The sequence below is a fragment of the Callospermophilus lateralis genome, chromosome 18 (assembly GCF_048772815.1).
Source record: "Callospermophilus lateralis isolate mCalLat2 chromosome 18, mCalLat2.hap1, whole genome shotgun sequence".
NCBI lineage: Eukaryota > Metazoa > Chordata > Mammalia > Rodentia > Sciuridae > Callospermophilus > Callospermophilus lateralis.
The window spans coordinates 18,358,335-18,378,757 of NC_135322.1; the positions used below are offsets into that span (position 1 = coordinate 18,358,335).

The 20,423-nt window shown below is 37.5% G+C and overlaps 1 protein-coding gene across 5 annotated transcripts in view; it reads right to left on the reverse strand.

The window, feature by feature from the left end:
• The window catches only part of Garre1 (granule associated Rac and RHOG effector 1), a 91,144-nt gene that overhangs the window by 54,102 nt on the left and 16,619 nt on the right, over positions 1 to 20,423 (reverse strand). The window contains exons 1-3 of one of the 5 annotated variants that reach the window (XM_076837617.2): positions 4,319 to 4,740; positions 3,830 to 3,904; positions 2,093 to 3,382 (exon numbers count right to left, since the gene is read on the reverse strand). In XM_076837617.2, coding sequence (XP_076693732.2) covers positions 2,093 to 2,587 — 495 coding nt within the window. In that variant the 5' untranslated portion in view covers positions 2,588 to 3,382; positions 3,830 to 3,904; positions 4,319 to 4,740. The other 4 variants (XM_076837621.2, XM_076837616.2, XM_076837620.2 and 1 more) reach the window with 4 other exon arrangements.

Here is a 20,423-nt window from a genome sequence, read left to right on the forward strand (position 1 = left end):
TATTTAAAAAAAAAAAAAAAAAGAAGAAGTGAGCAGGTATGCTGGTAGCCGAACAACATAGTTCTTTACATAAAACAAATAAAAATGTCAAAGTTGTGTATTTGTGGTTATTATACATGTATTCCAACAGGGAAGTAAACTATAGCCCATGGGCCAAATCCAGTCCATTAAAGAGGCATATCCACCTCTTTAATGGCATATCCACCTCTTTAATTTCACATTTTAAAGACACAGAAAAAACCAGAATGTCAGAGGCAACAAGTGGCCTCAGAAACCTGAAACATTCTTTCTGAACATGCAGAAAATGTGTGATGGTCCCTGATTTACATAAATTATGTTGTACCTCTTAAAAAATAATTCTAAATTTCTCATGTATGCACAAATTTGTGCATGTACAGAAATTAATGTGGAACAGCACACACCAATCAGGTAACAATGGTCACTTCAGGGGAAAGAATAAGATATAAGATATTTGGGAGAGGAAAATGAAAGTTTTAATTTCATCGTTTGAATTTCTTGAAAATTATAGGCATACTTTTTACATGTCTAATTTTTAAAATACTTTAAGTTGTAATAAACTTAAATACTTTAAAATGATAATTTATAAATACTTTAAAATGATAATTTCCCTGAACACAGACTGGGATCGCAGAATTAATCAGAAATTGGGCTGGGATGTAGCTCAGTGATAGAAATTAGTACACCCTGGGCTGGGGCTGGGGCTGAGTGGTAGAGCGCTTGCCTAGCATGTGTGAGGCACTGGATTCAATCCTCAGCACCATATATAAACAAATAAATAAAGGTCCATCAATAACTAATAAAAATTTAAAAGAAAGAAAGAAAGAATTAATTAAATTAGTACACCCAAATAGATTCAAAGCAGAATGATCCAAGGAGGTTCTTATACATTTATACCAACAGATATGCATTGGTGCATGTACAGAAATTAATTACAGTTTTAGGGGGACACAATATCTTTATTTTTATGTGGTGCTAAGGAGTGAACCCAGTGCTTCATGCATGCTAGGCGAGCCCTCTACCACTGAGCCACAACTCCAGCCCAAATCTTTTCTTTTGGAATGGCTGAACTGAGTTGACTAATTTCTTTTTGATTTTATCTACCTCAGTTTTGAATCATTTGCAGTTTCGAACATGTAATTCACATTAAAGAAATATAGACAACCCAAAGGCCAAATCCAATCCATGAAATAGGCAGGATTGAAAGGTAAAACTGGTTTTAACATTTTTAAAGAGTTGGAAAAATGTATGTGAGAGACCACATATGAAGACCCCTGAAGCCTAAAATTCCCTATCTGACCTTTACAGAAAAAGTGTGATGATCCCTGATTTACATTAACAATGTTGCATCTCAAAAATAATTCAAAAGTCCTCTTGCAAATGCCTTCAAAGTCATTTCTAAACACAATAACAACAATTTAGCTCTTTTTTCCTTTTAAACTCAAAGCAGTATTAGCTATTCAGCTACCTCAGTTATCAGATTTGGCTCAAAAAACTGGTGACTTCAGCCTCAGGAGAAAGAGTCATTTTCCCAATTATAATCTTATATCCAGGAGCCTAACCAGAATATATAAGGGCACAAGGAGAAAACAATCTCAGATTAACCCCCTGAACAATCAAAACTAATTTTTTAAATTATTTTTTTAGTTGTAGATGAATATAATACCTTTACTTTGTTTATTTTTATGTAGTGCCAGGGATCAAACCCAGTGTCTCCCGCATGCTAGGCAAGTGCTCTACCACTGAGCCACAACCCCGGGCCCCAAAAATAATTTTTTAAATGTATCAATTAAAGGGTTAGGGTTGCAGCTCAGTGCAGAGCACATGCCTAACATGTGTGAGGCACTGGGTTCGATTCTCAGCACCACATATAAATAAATAACCTTTTAACCTACTTAATTTGATATAAAAGCAGTTTAGAACTTGGCAAGCACAAATATTTCACAAGGAGACAGTATCAACAGAAAGAGAACAAAGACTATCACTACAGTAAACTAAGAAAAATTAAGACAATATCCTCACTCATCTCTGGAACACATTTTCCTACCTAAGTATGACACAGAAGGTACTCTACCTCAATGTCCTGGAGACTGAATTCTTTCTGATCTGTAAAGTTTGCAGCCCCAGCACTAAGTTCCATCAGCATCTTGGCAATCTCAGGCTTTATGGCTGAGGTCAGCCGACTGGCTGCTTCCATGACATGCTCCTGCACATCTTTGAGCTGCATGGCCGCCTTTGAGTAATGTGAGTTTCGGAACACAGTGCTGAAGAGATCTGTGAGGAAAGTACTGGCACGGCAGAAGACATTGAGGGCGTCCAGGTATTTGGAGATACCCTGCTGGATGTCAGCGATGGGAGTGGAGTGTGGCATGGTATGGTGGCAGGTGCCTGCAGCAGTCAGACTGCCCAGGGGCGCAGAGGTGGCTGTGGATGCCAGGGGAGCGCTCAGTGCTCGGCCCAGCTCAGGCATCGGGTACTGCTGGTGCTGCTGTACCTTCTGCTTGGACCCGCCAAGCAGGAAGCGCCGCTTGTAGTCCATTTTACTGTCCTGGGCACTGCAGCAATACATGCGGGTTGGGGAACTGTCCCAAGGACTGAGAGCAGATCAGCGTTCTGATTCTTTTTTTTTTTTTTTTTTCCAAAACTGCAGCTAGGTATAAAAATAGTGGAGTTCTGCAAATCTAAGTTTTAAAAAAGGCATTTCCATGAGGCAGATGATCATGTGATCCAACATAGAGGTGAGGACAACTGGTTTATATAATTAATATTTTCAGTAGACAGGACCACTGACAAAAAAATAAAAGTGTGTTCAAAATGCTGTATAAGAACTGTTTTGCATTCCACTCTCTTAATAAAAAGGTATGCTTGCTGAGGAAAATGTTTACTTATAATTGCTTTGGAAGAATATTTTGATACTTATATTTACAATGGCAAAAAAATAACTTAACTTTTTAAAAATGTAATATAATGTATCTTCAGTATACCAAAAAGTTAGAACCCAAAAACCCACAAGCTGATCAACAGCAATTTAAAAAGCATACATGGTTACTACACACAAAGTCCTTAAGAAGGAAGATCAAACTTCTGCAGAATTTTGACAGAGCCTGCCTGTCAAATCCATTTACCTGTAAAGCTTCTCCTCAAAACTAAAAATTTCCAAATTTCCTGCAATGTTTTCTGAAAACAAGTTTTCTTTAAAAATGGCATTTGTTATTATAAGTGTTCTCCTCCTTTCCTTTTGTTTGCTGAGGTAGTGATTTCCTTATAACATTAATAAAAGGTGCTTGCAGACTGAGTTGGCCCTCATTTACAAAGTCTGAAGCAAGAATGCACAGATGTATTCATAAGGCCTCTAAGTCATTTCCTGTAAGGGGAAAAAAAAGAAGATAAAGTCAGGAAGGCCATAAGACAAGGAGCAATTCTGAAACATTAATTTATGCAATGTTATCATCTACACAGGCAGGCTACAAATGAATGAAATAAAATATCATATTACAAAATTAAAGAAGCAGGACAACAGTAAAAGCTGAACTGTGAAATGATTACTGTTAGAAAATTCCTCAAGGGCTGGTGATGTAGCTTAGTGGCAGGGCATTTGACTAGTATGTGCAGGACCCTGCCTTCACTAAAAGGGGAAAAAAAAAAAAAGAAAATTCCTCAAGTTGTAGTAGAAAAATAATGCAACAAGGTAAATCTGATTCCACACCAACCACTCCAAAACTGAGGCTAACCTGTGACACCTTGAACAAGGCCTGGCTTGTTTTCCCCCTTAGGGAGTTCACTAATCGGCAAGAAGATCGGATGAACTCACTTGTCCCTTGGTATCCATGGAGGACTGATTCCAGGACTCCCTGAAGGTCTCCAAAATCCAAGAATGCTCAAGTTCCTTAAATAAAATGGCACTGTATTTGCATATATCATATATACCATCCTTCCCTACACTTTAAATCACTTCTAGATTACTTATAGTACCTAATACAATGTAAATGCTATGTAAAAAACTGTATTGTTTAAGGAATAAAAAATCTGAACACATTTAGCACAGGTACAATTTGTTTAAAAATATTTCCTATTTGGAATTAAACCTGGAAATGTGGAACCTAGAGATATGATGTCTGACTAAGCTTTTGGTGAAAGATATTAATCTTCTCACAAAACTTTGAAGAGATCAGATAAAGGAAAGATGAGCACAAAGATGAGAGAAATCAGGAAGGCTGTTATGAAAAAAAAATTATTCTGAGGTAGGCCTTGATTGTAGGATAGATTTTGAGTAGTACAAAAGGGACACATAGGCGCTCACCAAGTGAAGAATCATCTCAGCAAAGGCCCTGAAGCAGGAGAGCACCAGGTCTGTTCAGGATATACCCAGCTGGGCTAAAGTACAGGGTGCAGAAAGACAAAATCTTGAGAGAAAAGTGGCTGGCAGGTGGTTTGTAGACAGGATTCTTCTAATCACAAGCCAAATACCAATTTCTCCCTGGGTATTCAGAGAGGAAGCTTGGAAAAATATGCTGTTTTTCACTCCCTGGGGTAATTTCTACAGAATCTCTGGCTCTGGTTAGCAATATCTGGACATCACTGGTTATAGTTTCTGATACCTACAACAGAAAAATAGCATATTCTCACTGAGCTAACTTCAGGGGTAACATTTGCTTGAACTACCTGTTCTGTCAAACATAGCAATAGTTCAAATATATTTTATTATTTTTTTTTTAAGAGTGAGAGAGAGTGAGAAAGAGGGAGAGAGAGAGAGAATTTTTTTAATATTTATTTTTTAGTATTTGGCGGACACAACATCTTTGTCTGTATGTGGTGCTGAGGATTGAACCCGGGCCGCACACATGCCAGGCCAGCGCGCTACCGCTTGAGCCACATCCCCAGCCCCTCAAATATATTTTATTAAAAGTTATATTTAGTATATACTAAACTTCAGCATGTATAATATCTATGTATAGTTTGGTGTACTTTTTATTTTCAATGTTGAGGACTGAACACAGGGTAACCTTGTATGTGCTAAGCAAGTGCTGTACCACTAAGCTACACATCCAACTCTGGTCTACTTATTAATGACCAGTTTCTTTCTTTCCATTTTCATTTTTGTACATAAAAATACACATAAATAATACTTTGTCACTTATCATGGCCAATCATCAACTCCTTTGAAGTTCTATAACTATGTAAGAAACACAGAAAGTTAGTTTATAAGAGCAAGAAACAAGAGTGCTGAGGACACAGACATATATGTAAATTCACCTATGGCTCTGTGAAATTCTTGACCCTTAAAGAAGAAAAAGACAGACAAATTGATAGCCAGGCATGGTGGCACATGTCTATTGTCCCAGAACTTGGGAGGTTGAGGTGGAAGGATCACTTGAGGACAGAAGTTTGAGGCTAGCCTGGACAACACAGCAAGAATTCAGCCCAAACAGAAAGACAAAAACAAACAAACAAAAAGCTCATAAACTTCTCCAGAAACAAGTAACAAATGGCTATTTGTAAGAAATCTGATCCCAGTTGTTCTTTTTTCAAATTCATGACAATAAGGCAATGGTACCTAACCTTGCCCAAGTGCTACATCATAATTAATTCTAATGTATAAAAGCAGCACTCAACAGAAACAAAGAAGGCTGTTCCTGTGGAAACTCTGTGGCTGTAAAGGAAAACCTTTGCCTTGAGTTCACCACAGTGTCTTGAGTAGACCAGAGAAGCACTTTTTGTTCAGTGATGCACCAAATTTCCTAGTTCCTGGGCATCCTCTTCCACTGCTATCTCTGGTTCTAGTAGAGCCCATTCCCATTCCTTTGGCAGGTGGACCTGCAAGACCAAGTTGCTTACCTAACTTCTAAAAACAATCAGAAACATTGAACTTTTTTTAAAAAAAATTTGTATCCTTCCAAAGTTTATTTGAATTATAAGGATTAAAACTATTTCAGCCAGATGCAGTGGTGCATGCCTGTAACCTCAACTACTTGAGAGGCTGAGGCATGAGAATTGCAAGTTTGAGGCCAACCTCAGCAACTTAATAAGACCTTGTCCCAAAATAGAAAATAAAAGAACTGGGGTATAGCTCAGTGATAAAACACACCTGGGATCAATTCCCAGTACCAGAAAAAAAAAAAAAAAAAAGACAACTTCACAAAAATTCATCTATAATTAAATAGCACAGTCTCTATCAAAATTTAAAGTAAAGTTTTAATGGAAATGGGCAAGCTAACCCTAAAGTTCATATGGAAATGCAAAAGATCCAGCATGACCAAAACAAATTTTTTTTTTTTTGGGGGGGAATGCTGAAGGAATCATATATTTTAAAATCTACTATAAAAATATTATAATCAAAGCAGTGGAGCACTGACATAAGGAAGGACACATAAGTGACTGGAACAGAACTGGATGTCCAGAACTAAACTCAAATACTTAGTCTTAATTACTTCATGGAGTTTGTTGCCAGTGGTAGGGATTGAACCCAGGGCATGACTCATGCATGTTAGCCAAAACCTTTTATAAGGGTATCAAAACCATGCAATGGAGAAGGAATAGTCTTTTCAATAAGTGGTGGTAGGGTAACTAAATATCCACACACCCAAAAACGAATGTGACCAGATGAGGTGCCCCATCTGTAAGTCCCAGTGGCTCATGAGGTTGGGGCAAGAGGATCGAAAGCTCAAAGCCAGCTTCAGCAATTTAGCAAGATCCTGTCTCAAAATAAGAAGTTAAAAAAAGGGGCTGGGGATGTGGCTCAAGTGGTAGCACTCTCGTCTGGCATGCATGCAGCCTGGGTTCGATCCTCAGCACCACATACAAACAAAGATGTTGTGTCTGCCGAAAACTAAAAAATAAATATTAAAATATTCTCAAAAAAAAAAAAATTAAAAAAGGCCTGTGGATGTGGCTCAGTGGTTAAGCACTGCTGGGTTACAGCATCAGTACCAAAAATAAAAGAATGAATGTTGTGAACCCCTATCTCACATCATATACAAAAATTAACTCAAAATAAATCAAAGATTTAAATATAATAATTAAAATATAAATCTCTTAGAAGAAAACAAGTGAAAATTTTTGTGAGTTTGGGTTAGACAATGGTTTCTGAAACATAACACCTAAAGCATATGCAACAAAAAATTTAAAAATTGGGTTTCATCAAAATAAGAACTATGGCTGGGGATGCAGCTCAGTATTAGAGCACTTGCCTGGCATGCATGAGGTCTTGGGTTCAATCTCCAGCACCACACCCATGTGCGCATGCACAAAAGAAAATTTTAAATGTTTATAGAAGAATGCAGTGGTGCACAGCTGTAATTCCAGTTACACGGGAGACTAAGGCAGGAGGATTAAAAATTCAAGGGCAACTTAGCAAGGCCTTGTCTCAAATTAAAAAATAAAAGTGTTGAGGGTATAGCTTAGTGATAGAGTGCTTGCCTAGCATGCATAAGGTCCTGGGTTCAATCCCAGCAGCACAAAAAGAAAGAAAATTCAATAAAAAAGGTAGCCAAACCATGAAAATGGAAGGGAGACCAGTAGAGTAAAGGAGGAGAGAAAATGAGGGGGAAAGGGGAGATCGGGAAAGGGGAGGAACTGAGGGATAAGGCTGACCAAATTTTACTGTGGGCATGTGTAAATGTACCATGGTGAATTCCACCTTTATGTACACCTATAAAGTAATAATTTATAAAAACAACAAATAGATGGGGAGAAGGTCAGTAGAGTAAGGAGGTGGTATGGGGAGGGGTATGTGGGGAAAAGAAGAGGGAAGAGGTACTGGGGACTGAAAATGGAGCAAATTATATTCCATGCATGTGTGATTTTGTCAAAATGAAACCAACTATTACATATAACTATAATGCACCAATAAAAACATACAAAAAATGTACAAAACCAATGTTAGTGAAAATGTAGAGAAATTGAAATCCTCATTCACTGTAAGTAGAAGATTAGATGAACACTTTAAACAGTTTAACAGTTTCCTCAAATGGTTAAATATACACGACCCACAAATTCAATTCTTATGCATATATCCAAAAGAAAAGAAAAAAAAAATCCACATGCTAGGCTCAGTGGCACACACCTGTAATCCCAGTTACCTGGGTGGCTGAGGCAAGATAATCACAAGTTTGAAGCTAGCCTGGGCAACTTAGTGAGACACAATCTCAACATAAAAATAAAATAGGTTGGGAATGTATTTCAGTGGTGCAGTGCTTGCTTGGCCTCTGCAAGCCCCTGGGTTCAATCCCTAGTAAACAAGTTCATAAAGAAAATTCTATATTCAAACATTCACAGCAGCATTATTTATAATAGCTAAAAAGTAGTAACAACTCAAATGTCTATCAACTGATAAATGAATAAAAAAAAGCTACATAATGGAATATTAATCAGGACAAAAAGGAATGAAGTTCTGACAAATGCTACAATGTGTATGAACCTTGAAAACATTGGGAAAAGTGAAAGAAAAACTACATACAAGAAAGCATATATTATATAAAATAACCAGGATAGGCAATTCATGCAAATATAAAGTAAATTTGTAGAGAGCTGGGATTGTGGCTCGATGGCAGAGCACTTACCTCACACATGTGAGGCCCTGGGTTCGATCCTCAGCACCACATAAAAATAAACAAATAAAGGCATTGTGTCCATCTACATCTAAAAAAAATATGTTTAAAAAAAGTAAATTTGTAAAATAGGGAGTACTTGGCTAATAGATATGGGATTTCTTGTCCCAAAATTAGATAATGGTGATGCTGGTACAACTCTGAATATACTAAAAAACCATTGAACTATATACTTTAAAAAGATGAATTTTAAGACACATGAATTTTACCTCAATAAAACTATTACTTTTTAAAAAGTATCACCATATCATCCTTTGCCATTTTCTTTATGTATCATATTCACTAGTAAAAGGTGTATAATTAAAAAAAAACATTTTCCAGGGATGCCTTTAGCACCAGACTGTCTCCTTTTTGTACTCCAGATAGAAATCTTTATCTAAAGGCTACTATCCAGAATCTGGGAATGTAAATTACCAAAACAAAACAAACAAAAAAACCCCTTGGAGATCAACTAATTTGCTAGACACAGTGGCACACACCTGCAACCCCACCTACTCAAGAGAATAAGGCAGGAGGATAACAAATTCAAGGCCAACCTGTGCAATTTAGCAAGAGCCTGTCTCAAAATAAAAAAATTAAAAGGGCTGGGCCAGAGATGTAACTCAGTGATGGACTGCCACTGAATTCAATTCCCAGGACTGCCAAACAAAACAAAACAAAACAACTCATCTAATTTAAACCCTGCAATTTACAGATTAAAAAAAAAAAAATCCCATGATACTAAATGTCTTGCACTAGGCCACATAATCTCAGGATCATACACTGGTATCTTGACTTTCAGAACTCCAAACATGAATGTTCTGTTCTAAATTACCCAGACTGGCAGATAAGATTAGGCAATGCTACAAGAAAAAATCCTAAAATGAGGCCTAATCTAATAAAGTTTTGTTTCTTGCTCACAAAAAATTCAATGTGGGTCTGGCAGCCCTTCTTCAACTTGTAGAGACATCACTGGAACTTTACTATCTTTAACAGTCACTCCAGCACAGAAAAAAAGTGAAAATTCATATCCCCTCAGTAATCCACTGAAAGTGACACAAATCACTTCCCTTCACAGCAAGGCTTTAGTCAAAATTAGTCACATGATGCCAAATTAACTGTAAGAGAGATCGGAAAATGTAAGAGAACATATGGAATATGGTAAAAGCATTATAGTTGGCTGTAGCTGTCCATCCAGCCATGTGTTGTACAGTTCTGACCAGATGGCAAAAGCAATCTGGACTTCACGCAGGGAAGGCTGTTCTTTAATGCAGAAGCCCCACAGCTACTCTCCAGAGGCCAGCTCAAGTTCACCCATAGTCTGCTCCAGAATGTGGTTCTCAGTTGTGTGTATGTATGGAGAAAGGGGGAGCGGGTTCCTTTGAGAAACTTATGAAAAATCACTTCAGTCTAACACTCATCCAAAACACCGAAGTTTCCATTCAGTTTTGGAACTGGAGCCCCAGGTGAAAACAACAACAAAAACAAATTGCCCTTCTCATTTCCATGCTTTCCTTCCCTCCAGAGGAAGACTATATAGTCTGGGAAGCATCAGATAATGTTTTGAAAACTGAGCTTCACTTTTTGCTTCTAGGGTTGGTCAAACAGGTTACCAAGCAAGAAAGACCTAAGGTTCAGGCTAAAGTATTTAGTAAAACCTCAGAGAAATAATATATAAGGGACCTTTGCACCCCCACTATTTCCTATGCACCTGTCTTCTCAAGGTGTGGTCCTTGAACCATGAACATCAGAACTAAGTATCCCAAGGCCAAGGGTACACCTGTGTTATTAACCAAATACTTCCTCACAAAATTTGTATGTTGAACCAAATTTCCAATATGATGCCATTTGAGGTAGTTAGAGGTAATTAGGTTGTAAGGATATAGCCCTCTTAAATGGTATTAGTAATGTTTTTTTTTTTTTTTGTACCAGGGATTGAACCTAGCAGCACTCAAACACTGTGCCACATCATAGCCTTTTATTTTTTACTTTGAGACACAATCTCACTAAGTTGCTTAGAGTTTCACTAAGTTCCTGCCTCAGCCTCCAAAGCTGCTGGGATTACAGGTGTGTGCCTGTAATTATTAAAAATAAATAAATAAAAGCCAAAAAACTAGGTCTCTCTTTTCCTATCATGTGAAGATGTAAAAAGCTGGAAATCTGCAATCCAGAGGAGGGCCTTCGCCAGAACCCCATAATGATGGCACCTGGTCTTGGACTTTTAGATTTCAGAACTGAGAAACAAAGTTCTGTTGTTTTTAAGTCACCCAGTCTATGGGACTTTGTTAAAGCACTCAGCAACTAAGATAACCTGTATGATGATAGGTCTTACATAATAGTATACTAGAGGTGGTCATAACCACCACCAAGAATTTTATTAAGAACGGAAGCCAGAAAACTGTGGCATTTACAGGTAAATGGATGGAGTTAGAGAAGATATGGCTAAGTGAAGTTAGCCAATCCCAAAAGAACAAACGACGGATGTTTTCTCTGATATAAGGAGGCTGATTCATAGTGGAGTAGGAAGGAATAGATGAACTCTAGATAGGGCAGAGGAGTGGGAGGGAAAGGGAGGGTGTAGGCGGTTAGAAATGATGTTGGAATGTGATGGACATTATTATCCAAAGTACATGAATTGGGGCTGGGTTTGTGGCTTAGTAGTAGAACACTCACCTAGCATGGGTTCGATCCTCAGCACCACATAAAAATAAATAAATAAAGGTATTGTGTCCATCTACAACTAAAACATATTTTAAAAATAAATAAAAAATAAAAATAGGAATTGGTGGGAGTGAATATACTTTATATACAATCAGAGATATGAAAAAATTGTGCTCTGTATGTGTAATAAGAATTGTAATGCATTCTGCAGTCATATATACATTAAAAAAAAAAAAGAACAAAATAAAAAAAATGGAAGTCAGGGGCTGGGGTTGTAGCTCAGTGGTAGAGTGCTTGCCTCTTATGTGGAAGGCACTGGGTTCGATCCTTTTTTTTTTTTTTTTTTTTTTAAAAAAGGTATTTTATCCAGAGTATACAAAGAACTCAAAAAATTAAACAATAAGAAAACAAATAACCCAATCAACAAATGGGCCAAAGACCTGAACAGACACTTCTCAGAGGAGGACACACAATCAATCAACAAGTACATGAAAAAATGCTCACCATCTCTAGCAGTCAGAGAAATGCAAATCAAAACCACCCTAAGATACCATCTCACTCCAGTAAGATTGGCAGCCATTATGAAGTCGAACAATAACAAGTGCTGGCGAGGATGTGGGGAAAAGGGTACTCTTATACATTGCTGGTGGGACTGCAAAATGGTGAGGCCAATATGGAAAGCAGTATGGAGATTCCTGGGAAAGCTGGGAATGGAACCACCATTTGACCCAGCTATTGCCCTTCTCGGACTATTCCCTGAAGACCTCAAAAGAGCGTACTACAGGGATACTGCCACATCGATGTTCATAGCAGCACAATTCACAATAGCTAGACTGTGGAACCAACCCCGATGCCCCTCAATAGATGAATGGATAAAAAAAATGTGGCATTTATACACAATGGAGTACTACGCAGCACTAAGAAATGACAAAATCATGGAATTTGCAGGGAAATGGATGGCACTAGAGCAGATTATGCTAAGTGAAGCTAGCCAATCCCTAAAAAACAAATGCCAAATGTCTTCTTTGATATAATGAGAGCAACCAAGAACAGAGCAGGGAGGAAGAGCAGGAGGAAAAGATTAACATTAAGCAGAGTCATGAAGTGGGAGGGAAAGGGAGAGAAAAGGGAAATTGCTTGGAAATGGAAGGAGACCCTCATTGTTATACAAAATTACATATAAGAGTTTGTGAGGGGAATGGGAAAAAAATAAGGAGAGAAATGAATTACAGTAGATGGGGTAGAGAGAGAAGATGGGAGGGGAGGGGAGGGGGAATAGTAGAGGATAGGAAAGGTAGCAGAATACAACAGTTACTATTATGGTATTATGTAAAAATGTGGATGTGTAACCGATGTGATTCTGAAATCTTTGTAATGTTTTTGAATAACCAATAAAAAAATAAAATAAAATAAAAAAAAGAATTTTAAAGGATTATAAAATTTGTAATGCTGTAGTTAGGATTTGATCAAAGAAACAGTAGCACTATGAATGAGATAAGTTTTATTATAGAAATTTGACATTACACAATTATTGGAACTAGTTAAATAGTTTATGTATGGTTTTGTTTCAATATCTGGTGCGGGGCCTGATGTTAGTGTGGCAGACAGCTGGGAAGAAAAGACAGACATGAATGGAGAACAAGAAAAAATGGAAATCCATGAGGACAAGCAGGAATCTACCTTGGTTCCTTACTACCTAGAAGGCTTTGATATTATAGGTAAATTATAGAGAAGCTAGTGTTCCTGTGTGTGTGTGTGTTGTGGTCCTGGGGATCCAGCACATGGCAAGGACTGTACAGATGAACTACATTCCCAGCCAAAAGGCATTTTTCCAATTATTGAAGGGGAATAAAAGTGTCCTTTGGATAGTAATTTACATGGGTGTATACATACATAATCATTAAATAAAGCTACACTTATTCCAAATGAAAAAATAAATAAATAAAATAAATAAATAAATAAAGGTATTTTGTTAATCTACAACAATAAAAAGTTTAAAAAAAATAAAAAAGAGTGAAAGCCAGAAGCTGAGTGTAGCTCAGTGGTAGCGCACTTGCCTCATATGCACGAGGTCCTGGGTTCGGTCTCTAGCACTATAAGGCACACGCGAGCGCGCGCGCGCACACACACACGCGCGCACACACACAAAATGGAAACAGCAATTTTTTTTCACAAGACACCATATTAACATTAAACTTACTGAAACTAGAATGAAAAGAAAGAACACACCAGTGAAAAACAATGGCTTAAGGATTTCCTCCACTTGATTTAGAATCAGGATACCACTCTTACTAGAATGATAATTAAAATGCTGATTCCTAGGGCACAACTAAGATCTAATACATCAATTTTGTGGTGGAGCTGAGAACACTTATTTTTAACAAGTTCCTCAGGTGATTATGATGCACACAATAATTTGAGAACCAAAGTGGTCAGGTGAAAATGTGCTGAAAGCCACAAGTATGAGCACACCAAAGACACCACCTGTCTAAAATAACACTTAGTGAAACTCAGGTATTCTCAACAATATTTCTGTTCACTCAAGAATTCAGAAAAGCACCTGGGTATGGTGGTGCATGCCTGTAATCCCAGTGACTTGAGAGGCTGAGGCAGAAGGATCATAAGTTGGAGACCAGCCTCAGCAACTTAGCAAGACCCTGTCTTAGAATAAAAATAAAAGGGCTGGGGATGTGGCTCAGTGCTCAAGCATCCCTGAGTTCAGTTGCCAATACCTAAAGAAAAAAAAAAAAAATCAGAAAAGCATTTCCACAGTTAATGAGTATAGCTCAATGGTAGATGACTTGCATTGCAGTGCAAAGCCCTTGGTTCCATTCCTAAAATACCAAAAATGAAAACAAAAACAAAACAGAAAGGCACTTCTCCCACCAAAATAATAAATACTTCTGAAAACCAAGAAGCTAGTTGGACAATTCAATGAGAAGTTCTGTGTGTATCATAACTGCTTCTAACAAGATCCCATAAGCGCCACGATCAAGCCTAGAGTTCTTCTCTAGGTAGAAGAAAAAACAAGCTCCTTAAAAAGGATGAAAAGTGGTTCATTTGCGATTTTTGTTGTTGTTGTTTTGGTACTGGGGGCTCTTTACTGCTCAGCCACATCCCTGGCCTTCTTATTTACATTTTAAATTTTTGAGATGAAGACTCACTAAATTGCTGAGGTTGGTCATGAACTTATACTTGTGATCCTTCCTGCTTCAGCCTTCCAAGTAGCTGAGATTATAGGTAAGTGTCACTACATGTGGTTTGAAAACTATTTTTTTTTTTTTTAATCATTCTTTTTTTAAGTACTGGGAATTGAACCCAGGAACACTTTACCACTGAGCTACATCTGCAGCCCTTTTTCTTTCTTTTTTTTTTTTTTTTTTTTTGGTACCAGGGATTGAACTCAGTGCACTCAGCCACTGGGCCACATCCCCAGCCCTACTTTGTATTTTATTTAGAGACAGGGTCTCACTGAGTTGCTTAGCGCCTTGCCATTGCTGAGGCTGGCTGTGAACTCACAATCCTACTGCTTCAGCCTCCCGAGCCACTAGGATTACAAGTGTGCACCACTGCATTGAACTCTTTTTTATTTTGAGACAGGGTCTTTCCAGATTATACAGGCTGGTCTCAAATTTATAATCCTGCCTCAGACTCCTGAGTCGCAGTGAGTGCCACCGTGCTCGGCTTGGTTTTTACTTATTCTTAACAGGTCTCATATCTCCTGAGTTCCTTAGATAGGTTAAATTCAAGGAAATATCATGAAACTAAAATCCTATTCAAGTTCTATCATTCTCAAATGGGATCTTGCCAAGAAAAAATGTGCAGAGAAGGTAGTCACACCTATCTACAGAGTCATTGTCATGGCAGTGAACATAACATTGCTTCACGAAATACTGTCAGAAGTTGTGTGATAGGTACATAAGGTTTATTATATCATTTGCTCTAATGTATATGATTAAATATTTCTGAAATAAAAGCACACACAAGCAGCTGGCTATATTCTTTTTATTTTTTTTTTAAACAAAATTCTTCCCAATGTTTTCCGATTGTTTTTCAAAAGCTTTCCCCCTTATTTATCTGCCCGAAGGACTAAATATGTTCCATCCATTTAAGGATATTTATTTTTTTATATTTTCTTAAAGGAATTTTCACTGGAAAAACATTCACGATTTATGAATACACTATTCATGCTGCATGGAAATAAATACACATTGTGAAAGACCGCAGAAGTCAGTGTAGCCAAGACTTGTTAAGATTTCAGTAATGTATTCATAAATTTTAATCCTACCTAAAATCCTCAAACACATAGCAGAAAATTATGTTTTAGTAGGTTAAGTCACATCTTTTCAACATCAAAATAATTTTCCAAAGTCAGCAGCAATTTCCACTCCAAACAATAAAAAACAAGTATTCATTAATATAAAAAAATTTAAACAGAATTATTGTAAGATCTAGTATACTTCAGATACTCAGATATATAAGATCTATACATACTTCAGATACTCAGAAGTATCTGAGTATGTACAGAAAAGAACAGAAAGCAGGGACCTGAACAGATATTTGTACAGCCATGTTCATGGCAGCTTATTCATAACAGCTAAAAGGTGGAAACCACTCAAAAGTCCATCAACAGATGAACAGACAAAAAAAATGCAGTATATCCATACAATGGAATATTATTCAGCATTAAAAAATAGGGGGAAGCTTGGTAGGGTGATATACACCTATAATCCTAGTGATTTGGGAGGCTGAGGAGCAAAATTCAAAATTCAAGGTCAGCTTCAGCAATTTAGAGAGACCCTCAGCAATTTAGCAAGAACCTGTCTGAAAACAAAAAAATACTCCATGGGCACAGTGGCGCATGCCTGTAATCCCAGTGGCTCTGGGATTACAAGGCACTAAGTAACTCAGTGAGACCCTATCTCTAAATAAAATACAAAACAGTGCTGGGGATGTGGTTCAATGGTCGAGTGCCCCTGAGTTCAATCCCCAGTACCCCCCAAAATAAATAAATAAGGACTGAGAATGTAGTTCAGTGATATGGCGCTAGTCTAACATGTACAAGGTCCTGCACCCAGTACCTCAAAAAGAAGGAAAGGGAATTCTGACTCATGCTCCAATTTGCATGAACCTTGGAGACATTATGCTAAGTGAAATAAATCAGATACATAAGGACCAATGTATATGATTCTAATATATGAGGTACCTAAAATAGTCAAATTCATAAATGCAAAAAGTAGAATGTAAAAAAAAAAAAAAAAACGCAGAATAGAGGTTCCCAGGGGCTGGGGAAAAAGAGATAAATAAGTTATTTTCTGATGTGGTAAGGAATTTCAGTTTGGGATGCTTGAAAAAGTTCTGGATTTAGGTGGTGGTAATGGTTGTAACAACACTGTGAATGTACTTAATGACACTGAACTGTATACTTAAAAATGATTGAAATGACAACTTTTATGTTATGTATACTCCACCACCAAAAAAAAAAAAAAATCACGAGATCATAAGATATTAAGAAAAATTCACTTTTGGAGGAGTTAAGGCACTAAGTGATTATTCTGAAATTGACTGGGGGTGGGGTATCAGGCAATTATTCTCCCTTTCCTGTTTATACTGTTTTGTACAATATTACCCTGGGGAAAGTTTTTTTATAAAAGAAAGAAAGAGGGCTGGGGATATAGCTCAGTTGGTAGAGTGGTTGCCTTGCATGCACAAGGCCTGGGTTTGATTCCCAGCACCACAAAAAAAAAAAAAAAAAAAGGAAAAGAAAGAAAGAAAAAGAAAAAAGAAAGAAACTAGCTATTAAATACAGATGAAATGCTAATAAAACCACCATTTTGCAACCCCAATGAAACAGTGATTATCAATCATGGTTGGTTAAAATCATTAGATGAAAATTTGGTGAGGAAGTTTATGATGAAGGAATTAGACTTGATGACACTTGAACCCTCTGATTAATTCCAGTATTATTAAAAATAGAGAACTAGACATATAATTACATTATATTATGTAACGCTGTTATGGCATATTATTATGATGATGAAATACAAAGTACAGGGTACCATTCATGAAGCACTAAAATATTTAGGTAAAATCTAATCAAGACTCCCTCTCTAGCCAGCAATTTACAGAAAATATGAAAGATAAACTACAAATTAAGTATTTTCCATAGGTCTTTTTAACCTTGCACATAAATAATCAGTTTTAAAAACCAAGGATCTTATAGCCTAGGTGAATTATAGTTTTAATAGTCTTCTCAGAGCAGTTTTACCAGCTTTGTCCTCCAGTTTCATTTTTGTTCCTATCTCCTAACCTTGCAATGTGTCTGTGCCTATCAGTATGTATGTTAACATGAACTGAACCCACCACTGAGATACCTCTCAAGGTCTTTTAATCTCCTTTTTGCATGTAATTTACACTCACTGGGGTTCCCTGGCACTTAAGAATTAAATCAAACTTCTCACCAAGACCAGCACAGCCCTGCCTTACTCTTCAGCTTCATTTTGTGCCTTCTGATCCCTTGCTCATAACTGTCCAGCCACATTGCTCAGATTCTAGTTTTTCTAGCACACCAAACTCTTTCACACCTTGCTGATGCCCCTATCTGAGAAGCTCTTACCACCCTCTTACTCTCCTACTCATGATGCTCTTCCTTATTGTCTTTTAGTTCTTGAAAAATTATCACTCTTCAGAGAAGCCATTTTTCTCTTTTTTTTTCCCCTTGGGGAGGGGTATTAGGGATTGAATCAAGGGGCACTTAACCACTGAGCCACATCACCAGCCCTTTAAATTTTTCATTGTGAGACGGGGTCTCACTAAGTTGTTTAGGGCCCCACTAAGTTGCTGAAGCTGGCCTCAAATATCCAATCCTCCTGCCTCAGCCTCCCAACTCACTGGAATTACAAGTGTGCACCAATGTGCTGGGCCAGAGAAACCATCCCTAGTCAACCTGTCTAAACTAGGTTCACCTCATGCCTACAATGCTGTCTTGTCTTAATGAACTAGCAATCATCTTATCACTTCATTTGCTTGTGCATAACTTACCTGCTGGCATATAAGTTCCTAAGGATAGCACTGCCCTGTTGACTGCTGGGTCCCCAAAGTCAATGAGTGTGCTGGAAGATTCTTTGGAAATCTGATATCAGTGAGTCACTGATTGTTTTCTAGTGGCACTGTCCTGAAAATCTAAGAAAATGGCTCCTATGCAAGTCATCTTTCTACCTGGAAGGTGACAGGTCTGCAAAAACCTGACAGTGGTTGCAATTATCTGTGGCCTTAAGATAAGTGACGTGGGGCAAAGGATGTAGTTTAGTGGAAGAGCACGTGTGAGGTCCTGGGTTCTATCCTAGCACCATACACACACAAGAAAAAAAGGAACATGAGAAAAACAGAAATCATGGTTTCTACTTGCAAGGTTCACAGGTCACAGTATCATGAAACAATCTCCTCTCAAGCTGTGGCTTGATGTAAATGGAAAATGCTGGCTATTTCCCTGCCTGTACTTTATTATTCACAAATCTGTTTATGGATTCTTTCACTATACACATACACATATGTACACACACACACACACACTGTCTCACACACTTTCCCTTTCATTTCTATAGTCAAAAATATACTTCTATTCCTTTGCAGTCCCAAGATTTGCAATTCAATTTATCTCACCAAAGTTGATCAAATATAGATGAACCCTCCAAAGAAGATGTAACAAAAAGCACACAAAAACACATTACCTATAAGAAAATGCAAATCAAACCACAAGATACACCAGGCATGGTGGTGCATGCCTGTAATCCCAGACACTCAGGAGGCTGAGGCAGAAGGATCTCAAGTCCAAGGCCGGCCTCAATAACCTTGTCTCAAAATTTAAAAAAAAAAAAAAAAATTTAAGGGCTAGGAACATAGCTCAGGGATAAAGCTCCTCTAGGTTAAATCCCCAATACTCAAAAATAAAATAAACTACAAGATATCACTTCACAACCACTAGGATGACTATAATAACAAGTGCAGACAATAACAAGTATTGACAAGGATGCAGATAAATTTTAATCTTCATGCACTGCTCACTGGAATGCAAAATGGTGCAGACACTTTGGAAAACAAACTAGCAGTTCCTCAAATGGCTAAACACGGAATTACCACACAACCAAGGGATTATACTCCTATGCATATACCCAGAGAAATGAAAAACATGTCTACACGAAACCTGTACATGAATATTCAGAGCATTGTCCATAATACCCTAAAACTGAAAACACCTCAACTGTCTTATCAACCGACAAATGAATAAACAAAATGTGATATAACCATAGAGTGGAATTCTACTCATTCTTGAAAAGGAATGAAGAGCCAATGCATCCATTAATATAAAATATCCAGATTAGGCAAACTCAGTGAAACAGAAAATTAATGGCTACCTAAAGCTGTGGGCTGGGAGGGAGAAATAAGAAGTGACTGCTAATAGGTAGAGGGTTTCTTTTTTGGAGTGATGAAAATGTTTTAACGTTAATTTCATTTAGTTGTGGCACAGTTGCAAATAAACTAAAAACCACTGAACTAAATACCAAAAATAAAAACTTACAAAAATATAAAGATGAACCACTCTACAAGTAATTCCCTCTTTAGAGAAAATGAAATCCACAGAAAATGTTCCACTCCTGTCCAACGCACAATAATGTAAACCCAAAATATCTACTCTTGATAATGTGGAGACACTACAGGAAATTCTTTAGACAGATTAGTGAAGTTATTGTCCATGAAGTTCAAAGCCCAACCATTTCCATGTTTTAAGTTGAGACTGACTAAAACCATATTTAGACATGCACTCCAGAAAAATGCTTTGAAGAATTTTATTCTCATCATTCATGAATTTAAAATATCCATCCAGGCAAGAAAAAATGCCTGAAAGATTCAGTCTTTTGTTCCCTTCCTCCTTAGAATTCTACTCTTTTGGCTCCCTTTATCCATTATCTCATTTGAAAGTGAAGCACCTTTGTCAGAGCGAAAATGAAAAGTTGCTAGTTCTAGCTCACCTCCTTACTTCCATTTGAGCCATTCCTCCTTAGTGCAATGGGTCCTCAGAACTCTGCTGTATCCTCTAAGATCAGAACATTCTCCCTGGGAAGACTCCCAAATCCATCTCTAGCCCAGATTTTTCTCCTA